Genomic DNA, 15,325 nt, shown 5'->3' on the forward strand with positions numbered 1-15,325 from the left:
AGAATACACTGTAACTACTGGGCTTTGTGACTCAAGGACCTACTGCCTCTGAGATCCTGGCTGCTGTTTGCTGAAATATCCCTGATGACCGGTTGCTCATTTCAGCCTGAAATGTCTGGTTGAGATGCAGGTCTCCAGAGAAGACTTGGGCTGAATAAGAAGCGGAAAAAAGGAGTAAAAAAAGGAGTCCTCATCATCACCACTTATCCCCAGCACCCTTATAATCCTCAGCATCATCCCCATCATTGTCTTCGTTATAACACTAACGACTAGCACTAACCTTGTACACAGCGGCCCTCTAAGAGGAAGGTCCCAGACATACACTGGCAGGTGCCGTTGAGACAGATGCTATCATACGGACAGGGAGAGGAGGGACACACTATGGAGATGGGTGGAGGCAGGGATGTGGTAGCAGTGATGGCTGACTCTGGCTGGGTGGTGCTTCCACCGGTAGGGGAGGTCGAGGTGTGGAAAGGAGGAAGTGGGCTCTCACTAGTTTTGCTAGTTGGTTGCCCAGGGGTTTCTGTGGTAAAAAAGAAGAAGGAAAGAAGACATAACAAAGATCAAATTGGAAAGTAAGTTTCAACATTGATTAACATCTCACAGTGAAGATAATATCTTTGTTTTTAATCAGTTTGCGGCATTATATTTAGTCCTCCTTCAGACACAACACAGATCCAATCATGTTTACAACATTTGACACGGACAATTACATTTTAAAGCATACCTCCTGTAGGTGTGATGGTGGGTGAGGGGGCAGGGGTGATGGTGGAGGTGTCTACGGGGGCAGCAGTGCTGCTGCCTGGGGTTTGGGTTGAGCCTGGAGAGGGTGGGCTGGAGGAAGAGCCGGAGGTGGGGGGCAAAGCTGGAGTGCCAGCTGTGGTTGTAGAATCGGTAGTCCCCTCTGTTCCAGTGGTTTTGTCTGTATGAGGGCTCCCTGTAATGGTAGCGGTGGGGGATGAGGACGTGGAGCCATCGGTCACTGGGAGGGCGGTCTCAGGACCCCTTGTAGTGGCGGAGAGGGGTGTTGAAGACAGGGTACTACCCTCAGTTGCTGGGAGAGAGGTCTGACCAGTTGGTGGGATGGTGGACTTTGTGATCCTTGAACCTGTGGTCTCACTGTCTTTGGTACCTGTATCTGTGGTAGCTGTGTTGATAGCTGTTGTTTCATGTGTGCCTGTCCCTGTGGTACCTGTATCTGTGGTAGCTGTGTTGATAGCTGTTGTTTCATGTGTACCTGTATCTGTGGTAGCTGTGTCGATAACTGTTGTTTCATGTGTACCTGTAGCTGTGTTGATAGCTGTTGTTTCATGTGTACCTGTATCTGTGGTAGCTGTGTCGATAGCTGTTGTTTCATGTGTACCTGTATCTGTGGTAGCTGTGTTGATAGCTGTTGTTTCATGTGTACCTGTATCTGTGGTAGCTGTGTTGATAGCTGTTGTTTCATGTGTACCTGTATCTGTGGTAGCTGTGTTGATAACTGTTGTTTCATGTGTGCCTGTCTCTGTGGTACCTGTATCTGTGGTATCTGTGTTGATAGCTGTTGTTTCATGTGTACCTGTATCTGTGGTAGCTGTGTTGATAGCTGTTGTTTCATGTGTACCTGTATCTGTGGTAGCTGTGTCGATAGCTGTTGTTTCATGTGTACCTGTATCTGTGGTAGCTGTGTTGATAACTGTTGTTTCATGTGTACCTGTATCTGTGGTAGCTGTGTTGATAACTGTTGTTTCATGTGTACCTGTATCTGTGGTAGCTGTGCCGATAGCTGTTGTTTCATGTGTACCTGTGTCTGTGGTAGCTGTTGTTTCATGTGTACCTGTATCTGTGGTAGCTGTGCCGATAGCTGTTGTTTCATGTGTACCTGTATCTGTGGTAGCTGTGTTGATAGCTGTTGTTTCATGTGTACCTGTATCAGTGGTAGCTGTGCCGATAGCTGTTGTTTCATGTGTACCTGTATCAGTGGTAGCTGTGTTGATAGCTGTTGTTTCATGTGTACCTGTATCTGTGGTAGCTGTGCCGATAGCTGTTGTTTCATGTGTACCTGTATCTGTGGTAGCTGTGTTGATAGCTGTTGTTTCATGTGTACCTGTATCAGTGGTAGCTGTGCCGATAGCTGTTGTTTCATGTGTACCTGTATCTGTGGTAGCTGTGTTGATAGCTGTTGTTTCATGTGTACCTGTATCAGTGGTAGCTGTGTTGATAGCTGTTGTTTCATGTTTACCTGTATCAGTGGTAGCTGTGTTGATAGCTGTTGTTTCATGTGTACCTGTATCTGTGGTAGCTGTGTTGATAACTGTTGTTTCATGTGTACCTGTAGCTGTGTTGATAGCTGTTGTTTCATGTGTACCTGTATCTGTGGTAGCTGTGTTGATAGCTGTTGTTTCATGTGTACCTGTATCTGTGCTAGCTGTGTTGATAGCTGTTGTTTCATTGTACCTGTATCTGTGGTAGCTGTCTTGATAACTGTTGTTTCATGTGTACCTGTAGCTGTGCCGATAGCTGTTGTTTCAGTACCTGTGTCAGTGATACCTGTGTCTGTGGTAGCTGTTGTTTCATGTGTACCTGTGTCTGTGGTAGCTGTGTTGATAGCTGTTGTTTCATGTGTACCTGTGTCTGTGGTAGCTGTTGTTTCATGTGTACCTGTGTCTGTGGTAGCTGTGTTGATAGCTGTTGTTTCATGTGTACCTGTATCAGTGGTAGCTGTGTCGATAGCTGTTGTTTCATGTGTACCTGTATCAGTGGTAGCTGTGTCGATAGCTGTTGTTTCATGTGTACCTGTATCAGTGGTAGCTGTGTCGATAGCTGTTGTTTCATGTGTACCTGTATCAGTGGTAGCTGTGTTGATAGCTGTTGTTTCATGTGTACCTGTATCAGTGGTAGCTGTGTCGATAGCTGTTGTTTCATGTGTACCTGTATCAGTGGTAGCTGTGTCGATAGCTGTTGTTTCATGTGTACCTGTATCAGTGGTAGCTGTCGATAGCTGTTGTTTCATGTGTACCTGTATCAGTGGTAGCTGTGTTGATAGCTGTTGTTTCATGTGTACCTGTATCAGTGGTAGCTGTGTTGATAGCTGTTGTTTCATGTGTACCTGTATCAGTGGTAGCTGTGTCGATAGCTGTTGTTTCATGTGTACCTGTATCAGTGGTAGCTGTGTCGATAGGTGTTGTTTCATGTGTACCTGTATCAGTGGTAGCTGTGTCGATAGCTGTTGTTTCATGTGTACCTGTATCAGTGGTAGCTGTGTTGATAGCTGTTGTTTCATGTGTACCTGTATCTGTGGTAGCTGTGTTGATAGCTGTTGTTTCATGTGTACCTGTATCTGTGGTAGCTGTGTTGATAACTGTTGTTTCATGTGTGCCTGTCTCTGTGGTACCTGTATCTGTGGTATCTGTGTTGATAGCTGTTGTTTCATGTGTACCTGTATCTGTGGTAGCTGTGTCGATAGCTGTTGTTTCATGTGTACCTGTATCTGTGTAGCTGTGTCGATAGCTGTTGTTTCATGTGTACCTGTATCTGTGGTAGCTGTGTTGATAACTGTTGTTTCATGTGTACCTGTATCTGTGGTAGCTGTGTTGATAACTGTTGTTTCATGTGTACCTGTATCTGTGGTAGCTGTGCCGATAGCTGTTGTTTCATGTGTACCTGTGTCTGTGGTAGCTGTTGTTTCATGTGTACCTGTATCTGTGGTAGCTGTGCCGATAGCTGTTGTTTCATGTGTACCTGTATCTGTGGTAGCTGTGTTGATAGCTGTTGTTTCATGTGTACCTGTATCAGTGGTAGCTGTGCCGATAGCTGTTGTTTCATGTGTACCTGTATCAGTGGTAGCTGTGTTGATAGCTGTTGTTTCATGTGTACCTGTATCTGTGGTAGCTGTGCCGATAGCTGTTGTTTCATGTGTACCTGTATCTGTGGTAGCTGTGTTGATAGCTGTTGTTTCATGTGTACCTGTATCAGTGGTAGCTGTGCCGATAGCTGTTGTTTCATGTGTACCTGTATCTGTGGTAGCTGTGTTGATAGCTGTTGTTTCATGTGTACCTGTATCAGTGGTAGCTGTGTTGATAGCTGTTGTTTCATGTTTACCTGTATCAGTGGTAGCTGTGTTGATAGCTGTTGTTTCATGTGTACCTGTATCTGTGGTAGCTGTGTTGATAACTGTTGTTTCATGTGTACCTGTAGCTGTGTTGATAGCTGTTGTTTCATGTGTACCTGTATCTGTGGTAGCTGTGTTGATAGCTGTTGTTTCATGTGTACCTGTATCTGTGCTAGCTGTGTTGATAGCTGTTGTTTCATGTGTACCTGTATCTGTGGTAGCTGTCTTGATAACTGTTGTTTCATGTGTACCTGTAGCTGTGCCGATAGCTGTTGTTTCATGTGTACCTGTGTCAGTGATACCTGTGTCTGTGGTAGCTGTTGTTTCATGTGTACCTGTGTCTGTGGTAGCTGTGTTGATAGCTGTTGTTTCATGTGTACCTGTGTCTGTGGTAGCTGTTGTTTCATGTGTACCTGTGTCTGTGGTAGCTGTGTTGATAGCTGTTGTTTCATGTGTACCTGTATCAGTGGTAGCTGTGTCGATAGCTGTTGTTTCATGTGTACCTGTATCAGTGGTAGCTGTGTCGATAGCTGTTGTTTCATGTGTACCTGTATCAGTGGTAGCTGTGTCGATAGCTGTTGTTTCATGTGTACCTGTATCAGTGGTAGCTGTGTCGATAGCTGTTGTTTCATGTGTACCTGTATCAGTGGTAGCTGTGTCGATAGCTGTTGTTTCATGTGTACCTGTATCAGTGGTAGCTGTGTCGATAGCTGTTGTTTCATGTGTACCTGTATCAGTGGTAGCTGTGTCGATAGCTGTTGTTTCATGTGTACCTGTATCAGTGGTAGCTGTGTCGATAGCTGTTGTTTCATGTGTACCTGTATCAGTGGTAGCTGTGTCGATAGCTGTTGTTTCATGTGTACCTGTATCAGTGGTAGCTGTGTCGATAGCTGTTGTTTCATGTGTACCTGTATCAGTGGTAGCTGTGTCGATAGGTGTTGTTTCATGTGTACCTGTATCAGTGGTAGCTGTGTCGATAGCTGTTGTTTCATGTGTACCTGTATCAGTGGTAGCTGTGTCGATAGCTGTTGTTTCATGTGTACCTGTATCAGTGGTAGCTGTGTCGATAGCTGTTGTTTCATGTGTACCTGTATCAGTGGTAGCTGTGTTGATAGCTGTTGTTTCATGTGTACCTGTATCAGTGGTAGCTGTGTTGATAGCTGTTGTTTCATGTGTACCTGTATCAGTGGTAGCTGTGCCGATAGCTGTTGTTTCATGTGTACCTGTGTCTGTGGTAGCTGTGTTGATAGCTGTTGTTTCATGTGTACCTGTATCAGTGGTAGCTGTGTCTGTGGTAGCTGTGTTGATAGCTGTTGTTTCATGTGTACCTGTATCAGTGGTACTGCTGGTTGGGATAATGTCTGCAGTTGTGTTTGACTCTGTGGGGACATCAGCTGAGGTATGGCCTGTATGTTCCATGGTAGACGTAGAGTCACCTCTGCTAAGGGCAGGTGTGGTGGTGGGTGTTGTCATGTCACTGTCTGTAGACGGACTGTCTTTTTCGGTCGACTCAGGGGAAGTGACAGCGTACGCTGTGGTCTTGTGGGAGGAAGTCAACCTTGCTGTGCTGACCGACGAGGTAGTTCTTGTTTCTGTCGCAGTGGTGCCGACTGCTCTCTTAGACTCTGTCGTATCAGAAGTTGAGGTCAGGTCGGTTGTAGTAGAGACCTCTTCAGTTTTAGAGATGGCTGCTGTTGTGGGTGAGGTGCCATCAGTGCTAGGGAGGACAGTTGAGGGGTCCTGGGTGGTGATGGTGGCTCTGTCTGTGGTGGTGGAGCTGGGTTCAGTAGAGTCTGGGGTATTTGTGGATAAGAGGGTGGTGGATCTATCTCCTGGGGTCATGGATGTATCGGTGAGCCCAGGACTGTCATGTGTGCCAGGAGCCGTGTTGTTGGACTCTACCCCTACAGAAAAAGATACCACTACAAACATACAGAAAGTCATGAGCTGAGCTTCATGTGCCCCATACACACACTGTAAAACACCCAACACTTGCAATACTGAAACAGACCTGTTTATGTTAAGGTCAAAGGTTAGGGAGTCAAAGACTGTGGTCTCAACCAGAAGTCATAAACCTTGGCCAGTTACTCTTCTGGTGTTCATTTCCCCCCCGATAATCAGGGGTGACTTAGATCTGAGACTGATGAGCGAATTTAACTACCAGGTAGAAACAAAAAAAATCAGAAGTGTTTGGGCCCTCCAGATAATAAATGGAATAGCCCTGGTTTATAGCATGCGTTCCAATGCCACTTGGGCGATCTGCAAAAGCACTGGAATCCAAACACCAAAAGTGTTCCGTGTTTGAGCTCCGTGATGAAAACTCATTGTGGCATTTGCTTTAGCGTTCCCTGAGCTCACCATTCCAGTTGTGTCACAGAGACGTACAAAGGTGGGTGACGTCATAAGCGTGACAAAAGACAAGCACACGATCGTCCCCTTATACTGACGTACCTCAAATGCCACTGACTGCATCACGCAATAAACAGGCCAGCGTTGTGTCTAGCCAAGTCTATTACCCGTCTCTTCAAAGAGGACTCAGCGTCTTACTTATCTTAGCATGTTGTGGTGACGCCTGTCCACAGCGCTGTTAAACCCAACCTGCTCTGGTCTCTTTCTGTTTGGAGGAGAACACAGGCAGCTTCACAGCAGCTTGAGGGGCAGCACACCCAGCAGGGGGCCTTTGATAGGGTACTGCCTCGGCCTGCTTACCCCGAGCCGCGGAGCTTGGACCTCATCTGTATGCGTTGGCTGAGTACATTCAACCTCCTTTTCCTATTTTCTCCTCCAGCTAGAGTAGAGAGGGAGCACACGTACAACAGGGGGCCCCATCCCAAATGGCAACCCTATTCCCTACATAGTGCACTACTTTTGGCTCTGGTCAATATAGAGTGCCATTTTACATTTAGTGGTTGCCTACGGCCTTATACAAACCCTGTGTTGCTCCTACCGTACCAGGAAGCAGAGGTGCCAGAGGAAGTGGGGAGGGACCAAGACTAATATCTGATTCGGTGTGTGATTCAATTATTTTCCAGGAACACACCAGAGTGTACATTGCATTGTGTGACCTAATGTCTCTGTAGCTCGGTAACCAAAACCCATTTACAGATGAAGAATGACCAAAGAGCACACACACCTGTCAAGGCCGAACGTAACGTCCATCCGTATTTGAGATAGAGAACACACTTGTATCCATATAGACTCTTTCACCACACACGCACGCACACGCACACACACACACACACACACACTGTGGTATGAGGGAGTGGATTGAATAAATACAGAGCTATCTGATAGGATGGATGGTGGACTGAGAGAAATGCTTTTATGATCACATTTTATTGGTTATGACGATAACAAGGCGAGGTGACCGAAACCAGAAAGCGGCTCCCGAAACTAGACCAGTGTGTGACCAATGCTGCAAAACACAGACGTAGTTTACAGTACTGTAGCAAGCTGTGAGCAACTCATGTAGATTACGAATGAAAGAAGATAGCCCCAAGGTTCTTGGTTGATTACCAGAGATAAAAGCACAAGATTGAATTATCCCATTTTGTTCACAGTGCAAGACACAAGAAGTCAACAGTATGTTCCTATAATGAGATTTCTGTCAGTTATGCCCATCCCGCTATCTTCATACGATGATATGATGACATAGCTATGAGTAAGAGTCTTCCCCCTTCATACTGTACATTCTGGGTGTATCACCACAGTGTGTCACAGTACACTTTAATCTCTTGGTAAGCAAATTAAAACATTCTGCCCCTTGGTTAGATTCCTTCGCATAGATTTGCCAGTGGACCTTGGCGATGCAGACATGCCTGAGAGGATGTGTTGTGCTCAGACCAGCGTCTTAGCAGAAACCTGATAAAAAACACACAATGATGAAGCCTAGCAATGTGGTTTCTAACTAAACACCTGGCAACCTAATCTATGGTCCATTGTACTGGGAAACAACCATACAGATTCCAAACATAGGAAATCTCCCTGGCAACCTGAGCAAAGATCATCCAGTGTGATCCTGGACAAGGCAGGCCAATTGACTACCTATCTAAGATGGATCAATGCCAAGCGCAAACATTTACAGTAGTGTAACGTGTAAATGGGTGTCAAAGCAGACGGTGGTGACAGAAAGCAGGCCCTGCCCCACAACACAACTACTGGGAAGTCAACGTCTAATTTAGCATCTACACACAGTCAGCAGTTAGCCCACTACTTCCTGCTATTCTCCACCCAACACACAGACCTTTCCCTCGGTCAGGCCCATTGGTAGGTCTGAGGTGTCGGTTAAACGCCACTTGATTTTGCACCCTCTAAGTCAGCCTTTCTTAAAGTAGGGGTCGCGACCCAGAGTGGTCTAATTGCAGGAAATTAGCTGTAAAACTGAAACGTTTTTCTCTCTGCCCCATTGCAAAATGAGCAGAATTGCATGAAATGTTTTATAAAATTGCTAAATGTCCTCTCCGCCCCATGGCATGATTTGTAGAATTGCAGAAAACTTGCAGAAAACCGTGACATTTTCTATACGCCCCATGGCAAAATTTGAAATGACTGAACACTGAATTTATAATTCAAAAAAGTTTAAGAACCCTTACTCTAAGTCATGAGCTATGCAAATATGTTGTGAGAGGTGAGAACAGCTGAGAACAGTTGAGAACTATTGAAAACCGTTGAGAACTATTGAAAACTATTGATAACAGCTTAGAACAGTTGAGAACTATTGAAAACCGTTGAGAACTATTGAAAACTATTGATAACAGCTGAGAACAGTTGAGAACTATTGAAAACCGTTGAGAACTATTGAAAACTATTGATAACAGCTGAGAACAGTTGAGAACTATTGAAAACCGTTGAGAACTATTGAAAACCGTTGAGAACCGTTGAGAACTATTGAAAACCGTTGAGAACTATTGAAAACTATTGATAACAGCTGAGAACAGTTGAGAACTATTGAAAACCGTTGAGAACTATTGAAAACTATTGATAACAGCTGAGAACAGTTGAGAACTATTGAAAACTATTGATAACAGCTGAGAACAGTTGAGAACTATTGAAATCCGTTGAGAACTATTGAGAACTATTGATAACAGCTGAGAACAGTTGAGAACTATTGAAAACCGTTGAGAACTATTGAAAACTATTGATAACAGCTGAGAACAGTTGAGAACTATTGAAAACCGTTGAGAACTATTGAAAACTATTGATAACAGCTGAGAACAGTTGAGAACTATTGAAAACCGTTGAGAACTATTGAAAACTATTGATAACAGCTGAGAACAGTTGAGAACTATTGAAAACCGTTGAGAACTATTGAAAACTATTGATAACAGCTGAGAACAGTTGAGAACTATTGAAAACCGTTGAGAACTATTGAGAACTATTGATAACAGCTGAGAACAGTTGAGAACTATTGAAAACCGTTGAGAACTATTGAGAACTATTGATAACAGCTGAGAACAGTTGAGAACGATTGAGAAGACACTGGATGTCGAATCAACAACAAACCGATATCAAAATGACACTGGGTGTCAAATCAACAGATACGCACTATACAATCCTTTCTAAAAACACCATTAGTAAATCTAGCCACATCCCCAATACTGCTGCCATGCAAACAGCCATACAAAGGACAGCATGATATCCAAGGCAACAGAGTGGAAACAGATGGTAAATTGGTAAGTTAAAGTAATGACAGAGATATCTGATCACTTCTCTCTCAGCACTGCAACGTTGACAAAACCGCCACATTTACATTTACATTTAAGTCATTTAGCAGACGCTCTTATCCAGAGCGACTTACAAATTGGTGCTTTCACCTTATGACATCCAGTGGAACAGCCACTTTACAATAGTGCATCTAGGTCTTTTAAGGGGGGGGGTGAGAAGGATTACTTTATCCTATCCTAGGTATTCCTTAAAGAGGTGGGGTTTCAGGTGTCTCCGGAAGGTGGTGATTGACTCCGCTGTCCTGGCGTCGTGAGGGAGTTTGTTCCACCATTGGGGGGCCAGAGCAGCGAACAGTTTTGACTGGGCTGAGCGGGAACTGAACTTCCTCAGTGGTAGGGAGGCGAGCAGGCCAGAGGTGGATGAACGCAGTGCCCTTGTTTGGGTGTAGGGCCTGATCAGAGCCTGGAGGTACTGAGGTGCCGTTCCCCTCACAGCTCCGTAGGCAAGCACCATGGTCTTGTAGCGGATGCGAGCTTCAACTGGAAGCCAGTGGAGAGAGCGGAGGAGCGGGGTGACGTGAGAGAACTTGGGAAGGTTGAACACCAGACGGGCTGCGGCGTTCTGGATGAGTTGTAGGGGTTTAATGGCACAGGCAGGAGCCCAGCCAACAGCGAGTTGCAGTAATCCAGACGGGAGATGACAAGTGCCTGGATTAGGACCTGCGCCGCTTCCTGTGTGAGGCAGGGTCGTACTCTGCGGATGTTGTAGAGCATGAACCTACAGGAACGGGCCACCGCCTTGATGTTAGTTGAGAACGACAGGGTGTTGTCCAGGATCACGCCAAGGTTCTTAGCGCTCTGGGAGGAGGACACGATGGAGTTGTCAACCGTGATGGCGAGATCATGGAACGGGCAGTCCTTCCCGGGAGGAAGAGCAGCTCCGTCTTGCCGAGGTTCAGCTTGAGGTGGTGATCCGTCATCCACACTGATATGTCTGCCAGACATGCAGAGATGCGATTCGCCACCTGGTCATCAGAGGGGGAAAGGAGAAGATTAATTGTGTGTCGTCTGCATAGCAATGATAGGAGAGACCATGTGAGGTTATGACAGAGCCAAGTGACTTGGTGTATAGCGAGAATAGGAGAGGGCCTAGAACAGAGCCCTGGGGGACACCAGTGGTGAGAGCGCGTGGTGAGGAGACAGATTCTCGCCACGCCACCTGGTAGGAGCGACCTGTCAGGTAGGACGCAATCCAAGCATGGGCCGCGCCGGAGATGCCCAACTCGGAGAGGGTGGAGAGGAGGATCTGATGGTTCACAGTATCGAAGGCAGCCGATAGGTCTAGAAGGATGAGAGCAGAGGAGAGAGAGTTAGCTTTAGCAGTGCGGAGTGCCTCCGTGATACAGAGAAGAGCAGTCTCAGTTGAATGACTAGTCTTGAAACCTGACTGATTTGGATCAAGAAGGTCATTCTGAGAGAGATAGCGGGAGAGCTGGCCAAGGACGGCACGTTCAAGAGTTTTGGAGAGAAAAGAAAGAAGGGATACTGGTCTGTAGTTGTTGACATCGGAGGGATTGAGTGTAGGTTTTTTCAGAAGGGTGCAACTCTCGCTCTCTTGAAGACGGGAGGGACGTAGCCAGCGGTCAGGGATGAGTTGATGAGCGAGGTGAGGTATGGGAGAAGGTCACCGGAGATGGTCTGGAGAAGAGAGGAGGGGATAGGGTCAAGCGGGCAGGTTGTTGGGCGGCCGGCCGTCACAAGACGCGAGATGTCATCTGGGAGAGAGGGGAGAAAGAGGTCAGAGCACAGGGTAGGGCAGTGTGAGCAGAACCAGCGGTGTCGTTTGACTTAGCAAACGAGGATCGGATGTCGTCGACCTTCTTTTCAAAATGGTTGACGAAGTCATCTGCAGAGAGGGAGGAGGGGGGAGGGGAGGAGGATTCAAGAGGGAGGAGAAGGTGGCAAAGAGCTTCCTAGGGTTAGAGGCAGATGCTTGGAATTTAGAGTGGTAGAAAGTGGCTTTAGCAGCAGAGACAGAGGAGGAAAATGTAGAGAGGAGGGAGTGAAAGGATGCCAGGTCCGCAGGGAGGCGAGTTTTCCTCCATTTCCGCTCGGCTGCCCGGAGCCCTGTTCTGTGAGCTCGCAATGAGTCGTCGAGCCACGGAGCGGGAGGGGAGGACCGAGCCGGCCTGGAGGATAGGGGACATAGAGAGTCAAAGGATGCAGAAAGGGAGGAGAGGAGGGTTGAGGAGGCAGAATCAGGAGATAGGTTGGAGAAGATTTGAGCAGAGGGAAGAGATGATAGGATGGAAGAGGAGAGAGTAGCGGGGGAGAGAGAGCGAAGGTTGGGACGGCGCGATACCATCCGAGTAGGGGCAGTGTGGGAAGTGTTGGATGAGAGCGAGAGGGAAAAGGATACAAGGTAGTGGTCGGAGACTTGGAGGGGAGTTGCAATGAGGTTAGTGGAAGAACAGCATCTAGTAAAGATGAGGTCGAGCGTATTGCCTGCCTTGTGAGTAGGGGGGAAGGTGAGAGGGTGAGGTCAAAAGAGGAGAGGAGTGGAAAGAAGGAGGCAGAGAGGAATGAGTCAAAGGTAGACGTGGGGAGGTTAAAGTCGTCCAGAACTGTGAGAGGTGAGCCGTCCTCAGGAAAGGAGCTTATCAAGGCATCAAGCTCATTGATGAACTCTCCGAGGGAACCTGGAGGGCGATAAATGATAAGGATGTTAAGCTTGAAAGGGCTGGTAACTGTGACAGCATGGAATTCAAAGGAGGCGATAGACAGATGGGTAAGGGAGAAAGAGAGAATGACCACTTGGGAGAGATGAGGATCCCGGTGCCACCACCCCGCTGACCAGAAGCTCTCGGGGTGTGCGAGAGCACGTGGGCGGACGAAGAGAGAGCAGTAGGAGTAGCGGTGTTGTCTGTGGTGATCCATGTTTCCGTCAGTGCCAAGAAGTCGAGGGACTGGAGGGAGGCATAGGCTGAGATGAACTCTGCCTTGTTGGCCGCAGATCGGCAGTTCCAGAGGCTACCGGAGACCTGGAACTCCACGTGGGTCGTGCGCGCTGGGACCACCAGATTAGGGTGGCCGCGGCCATGCGGTGTGGAGCGTTTGTATGGTCTGTGCAGAGAGGAGAGAACAGGGATAGACAGACACATAGTTGACAGGCTAGAGAAGAGGCTACGCTAATGCAGAGGAGATTGGAATGACAAGTGGACTACACGTCTCGAATGTTCAGAAAGTTAAGCTTACGTAGCAAGAATCTAATTGACTAAAATGATTAAAATGATACAGTACTGCTGAGGTAGGCTAGCTGCGTTGTTGACACTACCCTAATCAAGTCGTTCCGTTGAGTGTGAAGTTTCTACAATGCTGCTATTCGGGGGCTAGCTGGCTAGCTAGCAGTATTGGTTACGTTACGTTGCGTTAGGAGAACGACAATAGCTGGCTAGCTAACCTAGAAAATCGCTCTAGACTACACAATTATCTTTGAAACAAAGACGGCTATGTAGCTAGCTATGTAGCTAGCTACGATCAAACAAATCACACCGTTGGGACTGTAATGAAATGAAATGAGAATGTGATACTACCTGTGGAGCGAAGCGGAATGCGACCGGAATGCGAAAGTTCTATTCAGTAGACGTTGGCTGGCTGTTGGCTAGCTAGGAGTGTCTCCTACGTTAAGGACGACAAAATAGCTGGCTAGCTAACCTCTGTAAATTAAGATAATCACTCTAAGACTACACACTCTAAACTACACAATTATCTTGGATACGAAGACAGCAAAGACAACTATGTAGCTAGCTAATACTACACTAATCAAGTCGTTCAGTTGAGTGTGATAGTTACTACAGTGCTACGGTAGCCGGTGAACGTATGCTAGCTGGCTAGCTGCTAGGCAGATAGGAGGACGACGAAATACGATAATAACGCAATTATCACTCTAAGACTCCACACTCGAAACTACACAATTATCTTGGATACGAAGACAGCAAAGACAAATAAGTAGCTAGCTAACACTACACTAATCAAGTCGTTCAGTTGAGTGTGATAGTTACTACAGTGCTACGGTAGACGGTGAACGTGTTGGGCAGATAGGAGGACGACGAAATACGATAATTACGCAATTATCTTTGATACAACGACGGCTATGTAGCTAGCTAAGAAGAAATTGCTAAGATTAGACAAATCAGACCGTTGTACTATAATGAAATGTAATGAAATGTAATGAAAAAGTTATACAGCCTGCAGACCGAAGGAGACCGAAGCGCGGATGCGACCGGCTCGCTCCATTATTTGATGGTGTGTGTGTGTGTGGTTGTGCGTGCGTGTTCGTGATGGCCTTTACAGAGTCCCCCCCTCCCCCCTCCTCTCATTCAAATGCTTCTGTCTTGGAAAAGTTGAATCTCTCTTGAAAACAATCGCCAACGAAAATGAGTAGATATAGCTACTGGGGAGCCTTGATGGCGTCATAAAATAACCCCTGCCCATCTGACACTGGACTAAAGGGGAAGCTCCGGAACTAAGGCACAATTCCCCAGGCAAGAATATCAAGCCTGACACACACACACACACGCACATATGAACCCCCCCCACACACACACACACACAGGTTTTCATCAAACACGCACACAGAGGTTATCCTGTGTCTTCCAGAGTCCTCTGAGGATTGTGTCCCTGAGTACAATACTTCCACCACGGTGGATTCAGATTCAGATTGTTCACAGTAATAGTCACATGTACAGGGTTGCTGGTGTGGTTGCAGGGTTCAGTGAAAATCTTAGGCTTCAAGCTCCAACATGCGGGACTAAGTGAAATGAAAGAATGAAAATGGCAATGAAAAAACACAATAGAAATAGCATCATATACGTAATGACAGCTGTGGCAGTGATGAATAAATACTTGGTGTGGAGGCAGAGTTAAGACTGTTGAGGGGGTGGGGCGGAATGGCCATAAGGGGAGCAGCATGGCCATTGAGGGGACCAAGTGAAATAAAAAACAATAACAATTAGAATTTAAAAAAAGTTCTAATATAGACATTAACAACTGCATCATTGATGAATGTTGTTGGGAGGTGGGGTGATGTTTCCCAGTTTCATGAGCAACGTAAAACTAAACTGGCGAGGGGAAGTCTTGTGTTTGAAATAGCACTGCCAACAGAGGAGGCTGGTGGGAGGAGCTATAGGAGGACGGCTCATTCATTCCATTGCTGGAATGGAAGAAATGGAAAGGTATCAAATACATCAAACATGTACAACTACGTTCCATTAATTCCATTCCAGCCTCGTCGGCCTGCTATTTCGTTTCAAGTTCCACGTTCTTTTTTTATTTAATTTTTTACCTTCTTTAACATCAGGACCGGCACGTCGTCCAACTACCACTCCTTTGAAACTTTATCTTCACTAACTTATTACCAGGAACTACTGGTAATGTTGTATTGAATAAAGCATATCAACCCAGAAGGGACACTGTACAGGTAGGGTAGCGTACAGTATAGTGTATATTATGTATAAGGTATATTGCAGTACAGTATAGTGTATATTATGTATAAGGTTTATTGCAGGACAAT

General features: G+C 46.3%; 1 protein-coding gene across 1 annotated transcript in view; it reads right to left on the reverse strand.

Moving 5' to 3' along the window:
• Positions 1 to 15,325, reverse strand: part of LOC115110864 (mucin-2-like) — a 31,290-nt gene that overhangs the window by 7,701 nt on the left and 8,264 nt on the right. Inside the window, exons 2-5 of the mRNA XM_065006725.1 lie at positions 4,999 to 6,012; positions 728 to 982; positions 281 to 523; positions 44 to 150 (exon numbers count right to left, since the gene is read on the reverse strand). Coding sequence (XP_064862797.1) covers positions 44 to 150; positions 281 to 523; positions 728 to 982; positions 4,999 to 6,012 — 1,619 coding nt within the window. The remainder of the gene's footprint in view (positions 1 to 43; positions 151 to 280; positions 524 to 727; positions 983 to 4,998; positions 6,013 to 15,325) is intronic.

Source organism: Oncorhynchus nerka, linkage group LG21 (genome assembly GCF_034236695.1).
Source record: "Oncorhynchus nerka isolate Pitt River linkage group LG21, Oner_Uvic_2.0, whole genome shotgun sequence".
Taxonomy (NCBI): domain Eukaryota; kingdom Metazoa; phylum Chordata; class Actinopteri; order Salmoniformes; family Salmonidae; genus Oncorhynchus; species Oncorhynchus nerka.